Source organism: Phaethon aethereus (assembly GCF_964289735.1).
Source record: "Phaethon aethereus genome assembly, chromosome: 4".
In the NCBI taxonomy this organism is placed as follows: Eukaryota; Metazoa; Chordata; class Aves; order Phaethontiformes; family Phaethontidae; genus Phaethon; species Phaethon aethereus.
The window spans coordinates 42,390,856-42,412,709 of NC_138578.1; the positions used below are offsets into that span (position 1 = coordinate 42,390,856).

Consider the following 21,854-nt stretch of genomic DNA (forward strand, 5'->3'; position numbering starts at 1 on the left):
TGGAATTCTCTTCTAAGACTTGCTTTGTGACTGCTTTTCTGTGTTTAGCCCGGAGTCCTGATGTCTTTGGCTCAGTCTCCCTTTGATAGTTATTTGTTGCTTGCTTTGGTGATCCCTCTGCAGAAAGAGAGAATGCTTCAAAGATTTGACTTGAATCTTTTTCAGTCCTTAAGAGCAGAAAATCCTCTTACCATGGCTATTCCAAGTGTAATGGCAGTAAGGCTGATGGGGTCTGAAGGTAGCAGTTTTGTGCTCTATAATAGCCCCTACCATATAAAAGACGGAAAAAACTAAAAACTAAAATGTTTGTGCAACAAATACTTCACTTAGTGTTATTAGCTGACCCCTTTTTAATTCACAAACTCTCTTGAACTGAACTGGCGGCTGCCAAGTCATTGCAGGATAAATATTTCACTTGAGTTATTTTCTAATTCACTTAATTTTGATGTAATCTCCGAAACAAATTCAAATTAATTAATCTTCTTCTATCACCCTGTAGATAGACAAGAAAAAAATACAATTAGAAAAGGAAAGAGAATGTAACTAAATCTATTCCAGTATTCTTCATTTCAAATAACTCTGCTCTTGCCCATTGTGAAGGTGAATTCTTTTTGCAATAAACAGTGCAGTCCAACCCCAGGCCTGTTTCCCGTTCATCAGACATCACCTTGATGACGTCTGAGGTAATTTTATATTGAATTGCTTACTTACACATTTTTCTCTGTGGCAGACAGTGGCTGATGTAGCAGGTCAGGACTTGTTTTCAGTGACACGTCCCTGATGTGATGCAATGAGTCTCAGTCCCAACCAGTGTCGAGGGAATAGCTCCCACTACTTGAGGCTGACTGTGTCTATGCATGAATCAAGGGACGGTGTAGAGCTTGTCCTCCTAAGGAAACAGAGGTTTGCTTATTAAACATCATCTGATGAAAAAATATAAATGGATTTTTAAATTTCAGATTCATATGCTTATCACAGTTTCTTAAACATGTTGTGAGCTTGGAATTTGGGAGACAGTAGAAAGCCGTGCAATTTGCATGAAACTAAAATGGGATCTATCTGAGAAAATAATTAGGCTTGGAGGAGAGGTTTTCCTTTGCAGGATGTTTCTGGAAAGAAAAATAGAACTAATGGTTGAGTAGAGCCTCATATTACAGGCTCTTGTCTGTGATTGTCTAGAAATTGAATTAACCTCTCTCTTGTGCATATCGTTTAAAATGTAACTTAGGAAAACCTGCATAGAGGTTAGGACTCTGAAGGTCTAATAAGTAGAAATAGTAGCAGAGGTCCTCACACTGGGAGAAGGGAGGACTTGTGACAAGAGAGGAAAGGAGGGGAAGAGAGGGAAGAGAAATGTTAATTTTGGCAGTTGAGCTGACAGAATAGATTTGTCTCCAAGCCCAACAGTTGTAAAAGTAGACTAAAGGGGTCTACTGAGTAAACAAATGGAAGTTTGTTAGTTCCTTCCAAAAATGATACTTTCTGTGTGCACTATCTGGGCACAACAGAAGACAGAAAAGGAACTTGTTAGTCTTTTAATTACAGAAGACAATTACATATGGTTTTAATGCCACTATCAACATTTTTTTGCCTTCAGGAATAAAAGATCTAGTGTTCATAAACACATAAACTTGCGCACAGTTCTGGATGATACTAAGGGGAATTGTCATATGTGTAAATCTGTTTGATTTCTTAACCCTGCGTTCTGAAATAAGCATGAAATCTCAAGCTTTAAAATGTAATATTTTCAGAAGAAATTTTTGTCCCATATTTTTTGTTTCTCTTAGTTACATGTAGTTTACTAATAAGAAAAAAGAGCAATAAAAGTAAGGCAGTTAATTTCTAAAGACTGCTCACTGATTGTTATTGTGTGATATCTGTCACCCTGTAGTGTTGCATGCTTTTCTTAAATTGGTAGGGAGGTTCTGTAACTCCTTGGGGTTACTTCATTTTTGAGGAGTGGAGGAAAGTGATCTGATAGGGAGGGGGGGAAAAAGTTTACTTCTGAAGTATTACTGGAAAGCAACTGCAAAAATTCTCTCATAAGCATGTACAAACTAAAGGAAAAATATAAAAATTTTTTTGGTGGTAGATTTTAAGTCTTTAAAAATTATTTTTGAAAATACCATCATCTTTTAATTTGAATGGACTCTCCATAAATTTCTGTGGTTATATATTTAAAAAAAAAAACAACCAAAAAACTTACTATAAAGTAGCAAACTAAAAGGGTATGGGGGAAGGAGAATGAAAGATTGCTTTTGAAGCTTGCTGTCAAGAACTACTCATTTTGTCTTTATCCTCAGCACAGCAAGATTTGAGTTTTGAGGTGTTGGAGGAAGAAGAGGGAAGGGAGATCAGAGAGAGCACATGGAAAAACACAGATTATGATTATGGGGTGAGAGGAAGAGAAGGAGAAGTGATAAAGATCAGAGTGAGTTTGTGGGACTGCAGCTCAGAAAAACTTGGCAAAATTTGTTTTCAGGACATAGTGAAATTTTGAGAACGAAAGGAAAGCTATTCCCTAATGATTTTCCTTTAGTGAGTCACCAATCTACCAACCCTTGCAAAAATGCATAGCAGCCCCTGTAAAAAAAGAATTCTCCCCTTCTCGTACTTGCTGGGCTGCTAGAGGTATGGATAAATCATGGAGTAGGCTATGAGAATAGGACTAGCTGATATGAGGGAACCAAACAGAAAAAAGATCGAGCTGGTACCTTCATGGAAGCAATGCTGACTGAGAACATGGACTGGCTTTTCAGGCAGCCAGCACTGGAAAACGCGTGATTGACCTGATGTAAACAAGAGGCTGTGCTTTTACCTGGTAATAAGTCAACCCAGATAATTGTCTGGTCTTAGGTACAGGCAAAACAGCCCTTTTTTGGGGGCATACCTTTTTGGTAGTGGAACATGTATTACATACGTATATAAAAATTCAGGGCTAGAAAACCAGTTTATGTTCCTGATCTGAGGCAGGAGTAAACCTATTTAATGTTTAGCAGCATGGAAGCATCTCTGTACCATGAGATTATATTAGGTTGACTGGGCATGATAGACAAAAATCAAAATCCTGCGTGGAAAATCAATGAGTATTAGGAAGAAGGGGGTAGCACGTTAAATTAAAATTATTTAGACTGTGGTCAAAGCAAGACAGTACATAAGATATGCAGAAAGCATTAACTCTACCAAAACAGGACAGGGAATAGCTTTAAATTGTAGGTGTGTACAATTTTCTTAGCATTCAGAAATGTGTCATTACCTTTTAAACAAAGCTTATTCCAGCAAGTTATTTCTTTGGGAATGCCATTAAACACTTCAAAGCACCTTGAGCTGATTTCAGTAGCAATTTAGATTTTTTCAGTAGAGTGTAATGTCTTCTTGTGTGCAATGAGCCTGAACGAATCTTTTATGTTCTTTTTTTCTTTGTCTATCTAAATGTGTGTGGGCTGCAGATGGTTCTGTGAAGGAAAAGAACTCCAGAATACGCCTGACATTCAGATCCGTTCTGGAAGTGGAGGACTTCATTCACTAATTATAGCAGAAGCCTTTGAAGACGATACTGGGCGCTATACTTGTCTGGCTTCAAATTCCATTGGTTCAGATAGTACATCAGCTGAAATATTCATTGAAGGTAAGAGGCGAAATAATAAGATACTTCACACATACAGGAAAACATAACTAAGCTGAAGTTCACTTTTGGTTCTGTATATTAAGATTATATTTGCTTTGGTGGTGTTTTTATGGTATGACTCTACTTCCCTTTAATGCAACACATTTTGAATATCATGATTCAGGTATTTCAAGGAATGTTCCAAGAATCAGTGGGTACATTGGTATTTCTTTAGTAAGATAGAGAATGGAAAAGGAGGAACAAGCAGAACTTTTGGCATATGGTTAGCTTTTAAGTAGTACCCTCCGTAAATCAAAGATTTTACTGCTAATACCAATAATGATTTTCATGATCGCAGTAATCCCAGTCTCAGTTCTGAACTTCATTCAGGTGCAATTAAATGTGGCTGCCCCAAATGAGTCTTCTCCAGTCATGGGTAAATGTATTATAATTCTTCATATTTGGTACACGGACTTTAAGGAAAGTTAAAAGTCAGTCGTACTGGTTTTGTCCAGAATCAGCTGCTAGTAATTGTTAAAATATTTCTTCAACTCAAAATTAGTCATAATTAAAGTATTATTTTCTCTGAGGAATCTCAATACCTTGACCATGAGTAAAATTATGAAGTCAATTTTTAGTGGAGGACTGTATTTTAGGCATGATTGTATTAATTGAATACTCATTTTTTTCTTTTAATTCATGCGTCTTTCAAACATTTTGGTAATATGTATTCTTTTATCAGTTTTGTAACTCATTAAAACTAATTTAAATGGTTAATTAAAAACATAAAACAAATTATAATAAATACTAAAACCAAATCTGAATAATACCATATGAAAATTATTAAATAGCTTTTGATTAAGAAAGCAATAAACCTTTCACTATAAATTAGCTGAATCATGACAGATGTGCATTTATATGCTTTCTTTCATTATATTTTTTATTCTCAGAACTTTGTTATCCCACATTGGGATATAATAGCAAAATCCACAAGACTTTTCTGAATCTTATGTATTCTAGTAAGACTTTCTTCACTCTTCAGAAGTAAGCATGATTTCAGAAATACTTAGCTGTAGTACAAATAGATAATACTGTGTGAAGTTATAATCACAGAAGCAACACTAAAAAAGAAGCAGCTAGGTAGATAGATACAGTGAATAAAACAATTCCTTTTTTGAGATCTGGCAAAATCTTACTATGTCCAAGTGCTACCTTGAAGTTTTACAACATGTAAGTTTGAAAGAGAGAGAATTGTACAAATTGTTAGGCTCCTCCCCTATCATCTTTAAGGAACCCAGATGGTCACGCAAGCATTGCTTTGTATATTAACAGTCTTGATGACAGTGATGCCTCATGCTTTCCTCTGTGCAGCAGGCCCAGCTCAAGAGAATTATCCTTTGCTCAAGAGAAATGCTTTCATGCAGATGCACTTTGCTCACTTGATACTGCTTCTCTCTTCTTACCTTTTCTGTGCTACTTGTTGCTTTGATTTTTTGTAGTCTAAACTGTGTAAATAAACAGGGTACTCAGGTGCCTCAGTCCAAGCTTTGTTTCATTGGAATCAGTCTACGCTATACTATGCGTATTGTTTATGAATTCTTATGATTTGTATGGCAAATACAGCTCCGCATATGTATGCACAAATTCTTTGAGGAATAAGGAATACTGCATAAATGGCTAGAATAAATGTTGTGTGAAGTACCAGTTGTTAGGAAAAATTAAGACAAAGGGAATAAATGCTTTTGTGGGATTTTTTTTCTTTAAGTGAGTTCAGGGTATTGCAAAACACATACATTATATCAAGACTTCCACTGGCAAGAAATACCAGTATATAAATGTTATGTATAGGTTAATGTAAATAGTCTGAACTGTGGAGATTGTGGGTAGCAAGTTTATTCTGAAAATGTCTTGCTATATTGACTTGCTCTTATTTAAGGTTGGAGATTTGTTATCTGTGTATAAGCCATATGTTTGCTTAAATATTAAGTTTTAATGTTCAGGTAAATAAAATTACACACTTCCAGTAGAGTAGTAGTAGCCAGCAATTTTTTTTCTGTTTTGGCCATATTTGCTTCCATATGAAGGAAGACAGCTAAGAGCCTTGGGAAAAGAGTTTGCAATTAAATTGGCATGGTTATGATTTCTGTAACTGTCTAAAGTACATAGTTACACTCTTCTATCACATAAGATTACTACAGAGTGTTCTCAACTCTTGAAATGAAATGCAAAAGTTGCACAGTTTTTTCTTTGGAATGTAAACATGAAATAAATCTGTAAAAGAATATGAGATTATTGAAAATACTTTCTTTTCCAGGTGCCAGTTCCACAGATTCAGAGAGTGAAAGTTTAATTTTCAAATCAAAATCTGGAGCTATGCCACAGTAAGTGTGCAAAGTAGAACCAGCGCTGTGCAAATGTTCTTAGTAAGGGGACTGGAAAATCTTTGGTGGTTTTAGATCTGAATAAACATCTGGGATATAACTGTGTATGTCTTGCCTTCTCTTTTCTCCTCCCATGTGATATAAATATGTAGTATTATAACTGTAAATTGTATTAATGTGCGTTTTCTGTCAAAGGAGTCTGGCCTTACCCTGAACACTCTTTTGTTGATCTCAATTTTTCATATTCGGGAGCAATTTTAAGTTAACAAAGCCTTCATTTGTAATCACCTAGCCCTGTGCTTCCAACAAAACATGAAGAGGCCTGCAATTAAAGAAACCAAGTACATTCTAGTGTATCTTAAATCAGTACTTTTTATTGGGTGTGAAAGTGTAAATTAGCCAAAGATTGTGTTCTGCTAAAGCTTGCGCCAATGTTGATCTTTTCAGCTGGTAATGACATATTTAAAGATGGAGAAAATACAAACTAACATACTCTGATTTCAGATCTTATAAAGTGCTTGCTGTTTTCTATTTTTTTTCAGGGCCCAAAAGAAAACCACCTCTGTTTCCTTGACAATAGGATCTTCTACACCAAAGTCTGGAGTCACCACAGCCGTAATTCAACCTATCTCTGTGCCCAGTCAGCAGGTATTTTTAGACACCAATTTTTAAATTAGTAAAAGTATTTTAAATTTTATTTCAAAATTTCTAAATCCTGAAAAACTCTGGCATTTTGAGGAATTATATTATTGAACTATAAACTTACGTTGTTATATCAAGAATGACAATTTAAAAAAATTAAGTATATATTTAGTGAATGGGACATAAAAGTAAATATACGTACGGATTCTTACACAGTGTGTATCAACACAGCATGTGAGCAACTGATAGATCTGGTGATGATGAAAATTACAGAGTATATCACTTAATAGTAACTTGGTCCAATTACAAAAGAATGTAATAGGAATGAATGCCTACAATAATTTTTAGCAAAAGTTTTAAATTTTATTACTAAATATTGATGTAATTTCTCTGCGCCTTTTAGAGAAAATTAAATTTTACTGTCTAGAAGTTAAATGTAGAAGGTTAATGTTCATTAGTCTATACTAAGTTTTAATGTCACTCTGAATCACTTAGAGTTTGCATATAAATCATAAAATACAAGTAAAATAAAAATCTCTATTAGGCTGTACATGGTAAATTCTTTTCCATTCCTTTGGCTAACCTTGATAAGCTTTTAGGTACCTGGATTTATTGATCACTACATCAGTCAAGAGGTGTAGTAAACAGGAGAGGCAAAAATGCTTTAGTGCAAAGGACTTACTTGAATGATATTAGCAGGAGTCAAACTCTCAAAATACTTCAAGGTAAGGCAGTTGGATACAAAATTCTCATGGGAAGTGTAGAAGCCTTTAAAGCTTCCATTTTGATTTCAGAAATCTAACAGATGTGGAATAGTGATATGACTCAAGAAGCGTGCTAGAAGGAGAATACCATAATAAGACTGCATTTACGAGTTTGCAGTATTGGATAGATATATGCATGCCATATTATTGAAACCAGTATTCTTTCCATTTTATAGCATTGTTGTGTTGCTTTGCAGGTTCAAAGCCCTACTTCATACCTGCACCGTGTGGATGGACCTAAGCCTATCTATTCTGCACCCATTTTTACAAAGGTATGTTTTATCCATCATGATTTTTATAATCATACTCTAGTATTCCAGCAGGAAATATCAAAATTATATATCCTAATGCAGGAATGTTTGATCATGTTAAAACTTTATAAAAGTTTTAATTATCCTCTTAAGTATTAATGACTTTCTTAGAAAACACTTTTCCACTGCATCAGTGAAGTTCTTATGTCTCCACCCTATTAAAATCACTAGGGGAATTACATAAATATTTATATGTGTTTGTCTTATGCTCATGACTGTTCCTCCACTGAGAAATCTTTGTACGATGAAACAAAGTAGGCACCAATTACACATCATAGTCATGATAAAGTCTCATTCACAATAATTTATCTGCTGATAAGAACAAATAACACAGGCTTTTTTACTTTGTTTTAGAAAAAAAAATCCATGCAGGTATGTTAGTTAAAATGCAGTTCAGATATTCTTCATTAAGATGTCTAGTAAAATGTAAGGCATGGACTTGCTGGAAGGGAAACATTTATTCTGTAATTCTTAAGTAATTATTTAAGGCAATATTTATCTTCACATTCATCCCAAATGAAACTTTAGAATTGGAATCAGGTAACAGCAAAAAGGAGGACAACACATTTCCCTAGTATCTAAAATAAAACTTTAATTGAAAATAGGATTTTCATTTGGCCTTGAAACCATCATTTCTATAGCAGTAACTATTGTTTAGTCACCATTTGTTGAAGTCAAAATGAAGAAAAGAAGGTGTTTCTGGTTATTACTCCTGAAAAACAGTTGACTAAAACATAATATGGAACAGCAAGTAGTTTTGCATAGAGATAAGTAAGAGTAAGCCCTGTTCTCCACAACTGTCTGGCCTGGCTCCATCTATCCCTTTCTCAAGTCAGGAAAGGTCTGATTCTATCCCTCGTAATTCTGCACTGATACTGCAGGTATCACAGGAGAGCAAATAGTGGAGGGGCAAGGGGTTAGAGAATGTGGTTACTGCAAGGCAGGGAGGCAGGCAACTTACTAGTAAGAGTGGGAAATAGGAGAAATCCAGCCCTCATTCAGAAACTACCAAAGCAATCAAAACTCTACTGTTCCTTCCCAATCCTCATGTCCCTGAAATCCAATATTAACTGGCTTAAGTCAGTTGAGACATACCAAACCAAAACAACTTTAATCACAGACGAAATGAACCAGATATGAACAACAAAAAATACACTTACTCAGCATCTTGATGCAAGTTTCTTTCTGTACAAACGTCAGGGAACAACCCAAAGAATTTTAGGCTTCCATGCAACAAAATTCTTAAGTATTTGATTAACTAGAGATCTATGAATAGCAGCTAAGGATAACTCTGATCTTAGACCTAACTTCAAGTGCTTTGCTGCATCAAGGCCTAAAATCTTATTAATAAACTGGAAAGGGAATGAGACAGCCACTACAGTTAAAAAGGCTCTTTGATGTATAATCTTAAGATGGATAACAAAGGCATAATTAGTGGCTGCCTCCTGTCAATTCTGTTACTTAAAGTACTGTGCTTCTCCTTTCTCTCTGTAGTTCTTCATCAAAGGTTTAGACTCTTCCTGATTTTTTTCAGATGTATGTAAGAATTTATTACAGCCGTAATACTGTCTCAGAAGCTATCCATACACAAGCTAATATATCCTAATCATATTTGTCATCTAAGTTTGCCTGGTTGCTTAGAAATGACTCAGAAGAAAAGCAATTCCACATTCTAGAGGCTGACATGAAAGCAGCACACCTACTTCTTCAAGACCAAGTCAATCAGTGTGTAGCTAGTTGCAGAATTTTAATTTCACTTTATGGAAGAAGGATGAAAAATGAAAAGTCCGACTGCAACTATCTGCTTGTGATGGTCTGAGGAATTAAATGCTTCTACACCTTTTCCATCTTTGGTCCTGTTAAGAATCTATTTGAAAATAACCTATTCAGTCATTTTAACTATATAGCTGATAGATTAAATTTAATCAGAGTGAAAATACAGCTCACAGAAAATGTCTATTGAAAAAATGTAATGACACAATAAAATCAGGTTGAAATACAAAGGAAAGAAAAAACTATTTTTAAGAATGTAAAATGCTCCTGGTTCATTTGAACTGTGATTGTTTTATTTCAGGAGCTACAAAACTCCACAGCATCTGAGGGACAAGTTGTGGTATTGGAATGCAGGGTCAGAGGACCTCCTCCCATTCATGTTAAGTGGTTTCGACAGGGCGTTGAAATTCAAGATTCTCCAGACTTCAGAATTCTCCAAAAAAGTAAGGCAATAATCTGAAGTGGCTACTTTTGATATAGGGTAAGGAAAGATCATGAAATTAGTCTGTCAAATCCTCAATGAAGATTGAGTTTTGGATAGAGTCCTCCCTTCCTCACATTTCAGTGATTACAATGCCTAGAAGTAATAGTTGAACTACTGCTATCAACAGACAATTTAAGTCTTCCTTATTTTGTAATGTGTCTGCACAGATTCTGTACTTGTCTACAGTATTATTGTTCATCCAATATACTGTTGTTTATTAATGTCATCTCTAATACTGTTTTTCTTGTTTGTTTCCTCTCCTTACGATGTGATATGCAGAGCCACGATCCGCAACTGAACCTGGTAAGAATCATATGAAAAACTAATCTCTTGATTCACTAGCTCTTTGAGTTTGTACTGAAGCCATAAATAGAAAAGTGTTTCTGCTGAGCCCTGGTAATGCGAAACCCCCTTAAAGACAATGTTTCTTTATCACACCTTCCATATGCTACCACTGTCCTTTACATCAGTCCCTTTATTAGTTAAACAGTAACTGCCATTTAGACCAACAAAGAGAGTCTCACAGCTTAAATTTTGAAGCAAACTTCATTCTCAGAAAATGAGCAATTTGCATGCTGCTGAGTAAAAAGAACAAATCCCAACAAAATTCCATTACCCAGATTTTACTCATAAGAATTTCATAACACCCAACCACTAAATGCTAGTTTTGCCAGTCTAGCTTGGTAGATGTGAAATGTCTTAAATGCAAGTAAAAGCTGATCCTCAAAAAGAAGGGCACTTTACATTTTTCCAGCCTATTTGCAAGGTAGAAGTCCTAGATTTCAAGAAGCAACAAGTGTTGTTCCAGCTACAGGTTTTCTGTGGCTGCTCCATTTTCCCATTATACATCATTATATGCTATGGTAGTTTCTTGAATAGCAAGTGGGTGCTAAAAGACTGAGAATGTTTGTTCTTTTCTTTAATGTTTTAAGTCAAACAACATGTAGAAGAGAAGACAATGATACGGTCTGAGCCTTGCTTTTAAGAGGGTGGCTAGTTGTGCTTGAATATGTTTGAATTTGGAGAGAGTTTTAATTATGGAGTGGAAAGACAAAACAGAAAAGTTTTCTGTCTAAGACCTGGGTATCCCCAAAGAGTGTCTCTGAACTGAAGGACCTTAGTAATGGAGGGGAGGGGTGTGTGTTTTAAACTTTGAGGGGTTGCATTGACAGTCTTTGCAGAGAGAACAGACTTAGCAGCTGAGTGATGTTTGTAAAGTAGCAGTGTGGCTACGAGGGTATGGATTAGGCAAAAGCAGTGAAGGAGAAATTTCCTAGGAGAAATGCAGCTTTCTCTTAGTTTTCATGGAGAGAAGAGGAGGTGAAGAGGGAAAAAGCTACTGCTTTTCTTTGTCAGTTACTCACTAATTTTCTTACTGCTTCATAAAATTCTTATATAGCTATTTCACTTCGTGATCATCATACATATACATACACACACACACATGCGCTCTATCCTGACAGTTAATGTTATTGTGTTGTGCAGCTCATCACCTCCAGTAACAGCTGATGCACAGAATACATGTAACTAAATGATTTGATTTATGGAGGCTTAAAATGTGAGCCCTGTGAAGGAAAGAGTAGTGCTGGAAAACCAAATTAACCTCTAATGAGCAATTACAACATGTCTGAGTGCTAACAATGGGCTATTGGTAGTTTATAGTCATAACCCAAACTTTAAGGTTTAAAAATTGTAAGTTACTGTTACAGAGCAGTTTGAGGAAAGTTTCAGTATCGATCAAGCCTTTGGATATGAAAAGAAATAAAAGAGAATAGGTTTGTGTTGAAATATGCTCAATTCTGTATCTTTCTTGGAACATTCTCCTGCAATATATACAATAAAATAAGTCTCCCAACTTAGCTGTTTTCTTGGCATCTTTAAAAAAAAACACAACAAAAAAAAGCAAATCAACAGGTTGACTTTTTCCCCTTCCCAGAGAAATGATTTCCTGTGCAAGTAGTAACATGTTTTCTAGATTTAATCTGCCAAATGCTATGAGAATAATATCTAGTATATCTAGCTGTTACCAGGAGCTTCTTTTCTACAAAATCACTTGAACTGCATTTACTCTCTCCTTTAACATCATGGAAAGTGTCTGAAAGGACTGAAACTTTACACAAAACTTTCTATGAAGTCAAAATTTACTACCACATCTTAGGGTTTTTCTTTTTAATATATAATTTGAAACTGTTCTGTCAAAACTCAGAAGCACTTGTTTGCTTGAGACAAAAGGTTCAAATTCCATTGTGGGAATAGTTGAGTGCAAAGGAAATCGTCTATTATGCCTCTTGCTAGAAGATTTTGTTTTTTCATGGACAACTAAGTAATTTTCAGTATCGTTAGTTGCAAGGTTCATATAGGCTATCTGACAAATATTACTGTGGAATAAGTAACGATATTAATGATAGTTCACAAAGCTAACCATTTCCTTCCATAACTACTATCTGAAATGGGAAATAGAAGATGGGATTTTGAGTCCAAAAGGAACATCACTTTGCCAGCCCTCTTACATACATGCACTGTCATGTTGATGGTGCTGAATGCTCTCATTCCCATGTCTTGTTAGCTTGCAGACCCTGGGAGGAGGTACCTGAAGCCTTCTAAAGAGTACTAGGGAATGGATGCTTATATGAAAGGTGCATTTCTTGAGTTTTTACAGGTAGAGAGAAGTTTCTTAATATCAGGATATCTCATACCACTCTCAAGGTAGGTGGCAAGGCAAGAGTAGGAAGGCATCTCAAAATACTATTTTGGTATCTGTATTGTTGTGATTTAATGGACGTAACAGTAGTGAATGCTTGACAGCAGTCTATCTTTTTTCTTTTTTTTCATTCTTGTAATTCTGTTGTAATATATATTTATAAGCATCTTTTTGCTACCCTGAATTCATTGAGCTGGGTACTATCCCTGTAAGATTTGTGCATGTATCAGTTCCTCCTAAACCCTATTAAATAATGTGCAGTGTCTTATGCTCCACTAAAATTAATGACAGTACACTTACTGGCTTATTTATGTAGGAATTGACTCTGGAATTTTACATAAATTGTAGCAAGTTGCAGTGTGACTTTAATTGCTGGTTGTCAACCAAAGTCTAGCGGTCAATAACACTTTATAGTGCTCAAAAACGTTGGTTATCTTTTGCTAGGTCAGTACTAATGATTTAAAAGAAAAATGTTCCATGAACTCACACAGGTAAGAAATTAAGAAGCAAGGAGGGTTTTTTGGCTATTTTTGGGGGGTACATTCTATCTACCCTAATGTGTTTTGCACTCCTTTTTCTGTCTAGACAGAAATGAGGTTGCATCACAAATCTCTCCAGACTGCTTTGTGAATTAATAGCTAGTCAGATTACTTAAAGCCAACATCACAGTTTGTCAAATTACCTGCTCTGTACTTCTTTCTTGGACGTTTTGACTTTATACTGATTGAACCCTTCAAAGAACAGGCTGCCTGAGAATGAAAAATCCCATGGAGTCATTTGCCAGCTGTTGATATTTTGACCATTACTCAGCTGTCTGGAGGCAGCCACAAACTGTATTGAATTACATTTAAACAATTGTCTAACGGCATGTAAGAAGAAAGCTGTATGAAGTAATTTTTCTTAAATTGCCAGGGAATTGCCACATGTACATGCTTTTTTTTTCCTAAGGACAGTGCGGTGTATGTTCACAAAAAACATCTCAAAAGATAGTCATCACTTCTCTTGGATTGTGTGTTCTTGTTCCCTATTTGGCTGCTGTATTCCAGAGTTTCAACTCTAGTAAATAAATCCCTTAGAAATGCCCCTCCCCCTCCAATTTTTGCATAATGTTTGCAAATGAAAATATTTGGCAAATGTTACAGAAATCTTTGCTGCCTCCCCACACCAAGAAACTCACCTTTCTGATAGCTGATGAAATTCAAAACACAGAAACTTCAGTAGGTCAGCATGCATGTTGGATCCTGGCATTTTTTTTAGTGAAAACAAAAGAATTATGACTGAGTCTGGCTGCCTCTTTTCACTCCTGAGCAGCAAAGGGCTTGAAGAGAGCAATCTCCAATGAGCTATAGCTCAAGATGCCAAATGAAGAGAAAAACTGAATATAAGTTAAAATTATCCTTCATTAAAGGTGGTCTGATCAACATACGCACTACTGCCTGCCAGTTACATTTTCAGTTGTACTCTGTGCTCCCAAGGTGCCTACAGAATTCTTGTACTGACAGTGACCCCATCTTAAGTCTAACTGCTGTGATGGTCCTTGCTTGTTGATGCTTCCAAATTCAAAGTAAAACCTCTACAAATCTTTTTTGTACTGTGTGATTTTAAAAAACATAAAATACTGCTATTCCTCTTGAATTGTAAATATTTAAAGCTTATTGGAGTAGATTAATCATCACAGTTACATTGCTGAATATGTTGATTTCAGCTTCGATGATAACACCTGACAACTTCAAACTAGCTGTCTTAGGCATCCACAGCATCATAACTGCCATAGTGTAAGCTTTAGCATAAACTTTTCCTTGACCTTGATAAATGGCTTAATTTCTCCTTAAGCCTGAGCACTGCTTTAGGGACTAAAGTCCATGCTGCCATAGAAGTATTCCTATTGTACCTGAACTGGCAAGATAGCAGCTGTCTTGAGTATTGATTACATATGCTATAACCGAGGTTCTGTAGCCTAAAACTGCATTATATTGCCCACAATCACATTTGCTGTTGTCCAGTTTTCTTCTCAGTATTTTGAGATATCTTCAAACATAGTCAGTTCTGTATATCTTTTAAAAACTTCTCTCTTCATTTAAGTGTCATAAAGCCTATTAAATAAGCCAGAACTGCTGCCTGAGTGGGTAAAGGTGTATACAATAGTGATCATCAGAAACAGGTAAATTAAATACTTTTTTCCTTGTGCTATTGCAAGTTAAGGCATCTACAGGTCTGCAATACTACAATCTGTTATGCTACTCTGCATATTCAGTTCTTCTCTATTTTCACACTTCATGTAAAAGATTCACAGATACCTACATGAGAGGAAGTTACCTGATGGGCCTATTGCTTTGTTGTTAAACCGTAGTTAAACATCTGATCTCTAGGGGAACAAGAGGGAGAATTCCGAGACAAGTTGTCTGCAAGATGGCAGGGTTGCGTTTGGTTGGATTTTTACCAGGAACACACCACTCTGCCCACTGTCTTTGTGTAGCAGAAAACTTTTGGCTTTGAACCTACATCTATAGAAATAGCTCTGTTCATTGCATCATAATGAACAACTACCAAAAAAAGACTGTACTTACTTCCCAGGACTGCATGTACATTACAGTGGAGGAAGGTAATGATCACATTTGGAGATGAAGGTGCAGATATAAGAACTACTCTACCTTTAATATAATACATAGAAACATTCTGAAGTAAACACATTGCCAGTGATTAAATTTGTTAAATGCAACAGTTTTCTGTCTTACCAAAGATTAATCTTCCTAATGGACTCATGAACCATAAAGGGAAAGGATTACTCTGTAAAATGTAATCTTTCTTTCTAAATAACTGACAAAATAGTCAAGTACTTGCATGCCTAAGCATTTTACATGTTCCAGTGAACAGAATGCTTTTGTATTCATTTAGTCAAGTGTTAAATATGTTTTAAGGCCCTGAGAACAGCATTTCAGAACTGCTTTCTGGAATGCATTTTTGTGATGAAATTATTTGTCAGCTGATGATTGCCGGGAAGTAGAACAGACGTTACTTACTTCAGATCATCAGATTCTACTTAGCACAGTAACAGAAAGAAAAGTAATTACATAAGTCAGGATGTAAAGCTAGAAAAATACTCGGAGCACTATGCATCCAGAGTGTGTTATGAAAATATTTAAAGAACGTTTCTTTTGTCAAGTTAGTATTTTATTTCTATGTTTTCCATAGTAGTAAGCCTTTTAGCAAGGACCTGGAAGTCAGTGATTCTTGGTTGTGGGGAGCAAAATGAATGAAGACAATGGCAATGTGTTGCTCACACATGATTTTTGCCCAAGCTGACTTTTGATTAGTTCTTAGGTTTGTTTTATGTTTTCAGTTTAGCCAGTTTTCTCATAATTGATCACAAATGTGTTGTACTTTGCTCATCCAGCTGAGAAGACTGAGTTTTAAACTCTTGATTATTTTATCACTAACTTACTTTCAATTTCTTTTACAATAATTACTGCAATTTACCATGTATAATTTTCAAATATTTGCTTCAGTAAACAAACCACATCATGGTGGAATCCATTACAATTCTTTTATCATTGAACAGTGAAGAGCAGCTCTTCTCATGTGATCATTTTACATGCTTAAAAAACTGAAAGAACATTATGCGTTAATTAGCTCTGCTGTTTAGAAAATAGGAATTCTGCTGGTTGTTATATTTTGTAGTACCTTTGCCCTCATTCAAACAGCAGTTCTCAGCATGGTGGGAGTGATTTTCTTTGGCAGTCCTGAAATACCCAGCTTTCAGAATTCTGCTGTTAAATGAACAGGAAACTAGTATGCTGCATGTATCGGATTGCATCCCCAGAGTCAGTTCAGTCCAGGAGTATGCACGTGTGGCTAACAATATAGCTTCAACTGCTTACGACACACCAACACTCTAAAAAAAGCTGATCTCAGTAGTTCAAAAACTAGCTTGTGTTACCCATTGCTTTCCTGATAAGACCCTTCATGAGTCATTAATCTTCATCTCGGTCAGATAAGATCCAACGTGCTACAGTATTACCAGACATGCCTTTTGCAGCTACACAGAATGACTGGTTTATGTTGCCAAAAAAAAAAAGCATGTTCTGCTGTCTGAAAAACAACTCTGTGCCAAATATTTAGTCAGTCATTCATTTTTAGCCCATTTACAGTACAGGAGGGTTTTGGATACTTTGTCCTTTATAATTGGAAAAATTCCGTAATCTTTTTTTTTTGTTAACTGTCTAAATGGTCCACCATTCCACAACGAAAATTAGGAAAGAAAAAAAAAAAAAACCAAAAAAGAACTGTTAGAAATTGTTTTCCTTCTTTGAACTAAAAGTAGTAAAGCTTACCTTACTGAACCTCTTCTACAGAATAATTTACTTGTGAAAGTTATTGGAGTCTGAAATATTTTTTCTCATTTTTCAGTTTGTTTTTTAGCTATATGCCATTGATTTTGTGATAATATGTGGGATTCCATGTAAATGCCCAAAATGTGCAATGCCTCCCCCCACACACACTTTTTTTTTTTTTGTTAATGAAACTGAATTTTGTAAAACTTCCTCCTTTGGTTTTGAGACTAGAAAATGAGCATAAGCAAAAGAAACTCCTAATTAATTAAGGAAACCCACAATATAATATTGTCCAGATCTTAAATTATAGAGGTATTATCAAGGTATGTTATATAAATATTAGGATTATTTAGATTAGCTATGCTGTGAGTTTTTTAAAAGATTAAATATCATTACAAGTAGAAAATAAGTGACTTCTTTTGAAGAAGATAATTAAATGTGCCCATTATAAATGAATGGAATTGATTTAGAAAACATTACTGTAAGACTGAAGCTGAAACATGAACAGTGCAGCCTTCATACAAGTTTTCTGACTTGAGGCCCTGGTATAATCAAAGCATATACTATGGCATATCAAAGTAGAATGAGCAGATTTCAAACAGCACAGAATATGTCTGTGTCACAGCATTCTGAAGAGTTTCTGGGGATGCTATTTGTCCTATATTTCCAACTTACCCATTCTCACTGCTGTGCAGACAGAGACAGAAGTCATCTTCCCAAGCTCTGCATAAGGCAAATGTTTATGCATCCAGAGTTTTTAATTCTGGTCAGTTTAAGCAGAAAAGTTAATTGGAAGTGATGACAAAATACTTTCTGGTTTTACTGGGAATAGGATTTGATCTGAAATATTGCTTTAAATACAGAAAACTTCAGGGAAAGAAGCAAATATGGGACATTCATGTTGGTGGCGTTATTTAGAGACCCAAAAAGAGCTTGCAAGTGTTAATTGTGTATGGAAGCCAATACATTGATTTGTATGAATTAATACCATCCTTCAAAAAAACAAAGATACTGAGTGTGTAAAATGACTGCACAGACTTATGACTGCAAAATTACTGTTCAAGACAGGCATCTTTTGAAAACTTAGCTTGGTAAATTTACTTGTTTTAGATACAAAGTGATTTTCATTAAAACTTTTTATATTGGAAGCTCTTCTGTAGTTCTCTCAGCATTTCTTTGTATAAGAAGCACTTTCTGGTGTCCTACTAACATACAATGCAAAAACATTACATGGTACTTTAAATAGTTTATGATGCACTTTATTTTTCTATTTATTTCCAGAAGAGATATGTACCCTTGTAATTGCAGAAACTTTTCCTGAAGATTCAGGGCTTTTCACATGCACAGCAACAAATGAACATGGTTCAGTAACAAGCAGTGCGCAACTAAGTGTCTGCTCAGGTATGTGACAAAGGGAAAGAGGAACTTTTAATCATGGATCTTAGATAAAAAATTTACCTGTGAAGTTATCAGTCTGCTTCCCTTGTAGAAAAGGGCTGCTGTAAGACAGGATTTTTGTCAACCTCAGAGTATTCATATAAAGGGAACTGAATGTTTTTGTTGGCTCATTTCCTAGTTTAACATTTTTATTCATGTAAAATGGATTATTAAAGTGTCTGCCACAAGCCTGGCAAATTTTTAAGCATTAGGATTCTGAGACTAGATGGCAGCAGAGGCAAAATGAAAGCAGCTTAAATTATGCTGCCAAAGGTGGTGTATGTTGTTTGTAAAATAAAAAAGCTGTGATATGGTATGTTTAGTTTTGTAATAAGTTTACATACATATGATTGTGGAATGCACCAACCTGGCTGCCATTGCAAACGTGCCATATATATGTACATCCTTCAGCATTTTTTAATGATTTGTTCTTAAATGATGCTGAGCCTCTAGGAAGAGTAAATGCGGTTTCAGCTGTTGTTGTCCGTACTTGACAGTCTCAGTTAGTGGCTGGATTCCTGAAATAGATTTAAAGGGATCCATAAGGTTCCTTATTGTGCCTTTTGCATGAGGCAAAGTCAGAACATGAATAGCCGGTCATGTACCTAAAATTTTGGGCATAAATTATCAACAGGAGGTCTGGAAAAATATCTTTCAGACGGAACCAAAGAGACCTCACCTTTAACAGACTGAAAATACAGCATGTATGTACCATGTACTTTGTCTATGACTTGTTAGAGAGACATTTGTTTTGATTTCTTTTAGCGAACTCAGAAAGCTCTAGTCATGAATCACTGACAAGAGAATCCAACAGTGATGATTCCCATCATTTCCCACCACTTCCTCCAGTTGAAATTAGCTCTCTTGAGCTTCCTCCTAAGAAACATACAGAGACCCACCAAGCAACCAACACTGAGTTGAAATCTGGTGTGACAGCCCTTCAACTACAGTTCAATTCATCTGAGGAAAAAACAAATGGCATCCATCCCATTCATGGAGTAAATGGAATGACTAACAGTAAGCCAAATGGTGATAAATCCATCCCACCTCCAGCTGTCTTGCTTTCACCCACAAAGGAGCCACCACCTGTACTTGCTAAACCAAAACTGTGAGTATTTTTTTTTGGTTTTTTTGTTTCCTATAAACTTGGATATTTGTTGAAAGCAAATTTTTGCCTGGAGCAGTTTAGTGTTTCACAAATAATGGACAGTGACTGTGCCTGTCCCTTGAAAAATCTTCTTACTGCTGTGATTTGTGTCTCAAAGGGCTGAATACAAGAGAGAACTGTGTTCTTTCTCATAGTGCTACATCAAAGGGAAGTACATCTACCAAATTCTATAGAAAGATTTAAGATCAGGTCACAAAAAAGAAATGTGGTACTGGCTGTTGCTCTGCGCTTTTTATTCTTAGTCAGTGTACCTAAATGTCATTGTGGCCTGAGATTCTTGCATGCTATTTCTGTTTCAAGCACTAGTTAGCTATTTTTATTCTGAATGTTCTTGGTTTTGTGTCGTCAGTGGATGTTCACGTGTGTAATGTTTGTATTATTTCTTACATTATGTTTATATATAACATGTAGCTCATTCTGCTGTCAGCCAGGTTACAATGGCTCTTTTATAACTAAAAATCTGAAAATTTAAAGCTCAAGGAGAAGAGAGAGAAATAGGTAGAAAAAATGTAGTAACATTTTTACCTTATGTTAGTGATGATACCCTACTTATGCATGAGTGATCTTTTGCTGACTGTTAATTTATAGCTTGATTTTAGCATTGTGTAGACTCCTCATTTCCATCTCTCTCAAGAGTTTTTGGAGTGTGGCAAGGGAACTAAAATGCTCTTTTATTTCATTTGCATCAATAATCAGAAGGGATTATTAATTATAAAAATGTGTTTAAGAAGCAGCAACAGGGTTCCCTTTCTGCACTCACCACTCTTTTCCTTCTGTTGCTCTTTGTCATTCTGAGTAGTCTCTGACAACTGTAGAAGAGGAGGAGGAGGAGTGGAAGAAGTAGAAAGAGTGGTGGAATAACAGTATATATGGTGGTAATTGCGTGTATGGGAGGGAGGTTACTGAGGATGGCAACTTGCACATACATGATGTGAAGTGAGCCAGGTGGTTCTCTACCCAGCACATCTGTTGCAAGACCCATTTGTGAATAAAGGAGATAGCGGCTCCAGCAGAGCAGTAAAAAACAAATTTCACCGCAGAGCTTTCTTTCCCAGAAGTGAGGTTGCCTTAGATAAAGGAAAGAAGGCTGTGTAACAGACTTCCCATTGTATATAATATTCACTTATGCAAAATTTGTTTTGTTTTTTAAACATAGAGTCAACATATAAACAGAGGTGAACTTTGTATATGATGATGTGAGAGGGTTGCTATTATGAGAATCCTTTCAGTTGCTGATGTCCAAATCGATGACCTTGGAATCCCTAGTGCAATTGCACTTGAGTCCTATATTTTTGCCATTAATAATGCTTGATGCACAAGAGACTGATCTTGATGGCAATCAAGATACATGTTTTGCTTGGCCAAAGCCAATGTAAGTCTATGCTGCTGTCAGAAATGGAAATCTTGCCTTCTCCTCAGCCAAGTATTTTGCTTCCAAGCATAGTGATAGCGTAAGAAAGGGAAAGGGTGCTAACAGGAGGAGGGAAAGGAATGTCTGGCTGCAGAGACTTGAAATGAGCTTCCAGCATTTGGGAAACTGTATCCCGACTCAAAGCTAACAAAATAATTGCATTAAAATTAGCTAAGTAGCATAGTAGCAATCTCAACCATGAGAGTGATCCCTCTTGAAGAGAACTTACCTATGGAGTTGTATCTGTCCGTAGAATATTAGTATTTGATGACAAAAGCAGCATATATTAGCAATGACATAACAACAAACATGTTTATTATAACCTTTTTTTTGTTAATTATTTAAATGTTTAAAGTAATGTTGGCTATGTAGAAAGCTTGAGGCTTCTGAATATCATTAGTGAGTTGAAGACTGACACTGATTTTAAATTTCCTAAATAACCTTTTATTTTCAGGCTTATCTTAACTCATCAATTACTTAGCAGGTTTATCCATGAACTCTCTGAAAATAGTTTACTTGGCCAACACCAAAAGTAATTGCTAAGAGTTTGCGAATGAAGGGCTGGTTTTGGTTTGGGTGTATTATTATTATTATTATTATTATTATTATTATTATTATTTAACAAGAAGGAGAGACTGAGTACCTTCTTGAAATATGGCATACATTTGCATCTTGGCAATGCAGCTGTAACCAACACCTATTAAGTATAATTTGATACAGTTCAGTCCAATGCAAGACCTGGCGTGCTACAGAGAGTTGCTGTAGTCGTTTTGAGACTTGAAAACTGTTTCTGATGTTCTACCAAATGCTCAGTATGTGGTTACAGACACTTAAGTAATCCTTA

General features: G+C 35.7%; 1 protein-coding gene across 1 annotated transcript in view; it reads left to right on the forward strand.

The window, feature by feature from the left end:
* The window catches only part of PALLD (palladin, cytoskeletal associated protein), a gene marked incomplete at both ends in the record, with an annotated part of 195,703 nt that overhangs the window by 65,894 nt on the left and 107,955 nt on the right, over nucleotides 1-21,854 (forward strand). Inside the window, 8 exons of the mRNA XM_081999758.1 lie at nucleotides 3,450-3,628; nucleotides 5,922-5,988; nucleotides 6,531-6,636; nucleotides 7,592-7,666; nucleotides 9,780-9,921; nucleotides 10,242-10,265; nucleotides 18,276-18,395; nucleotides 19,197-19,539. Coding sequence (XP_081855884.1) covers nucleotides 3,450-3,628; nucleotides 5,922-5,988; nucleotides 6,531-6,636; nucleotides 7,592-7,666; nucleotides 9,780-9,921; nucleotides 10,242-10,265; nucleotides 18,276-18,395; nucleotides 19,197-19,539 — 1,056 coding nt within the window. The remainder of the gene's footprint in view (nucleotides 1-3,449; nucleotides 3,629-5,921; nucleotides 5,989-6,530; nucleotides 6,637-7,591; nucleotides 7,667-9,779; nucleotides 9,922-10,241; nucleotides 10,266-18,275; nucleotides 18,396-19,196; nucleotides 19,540-21,854) is intronic.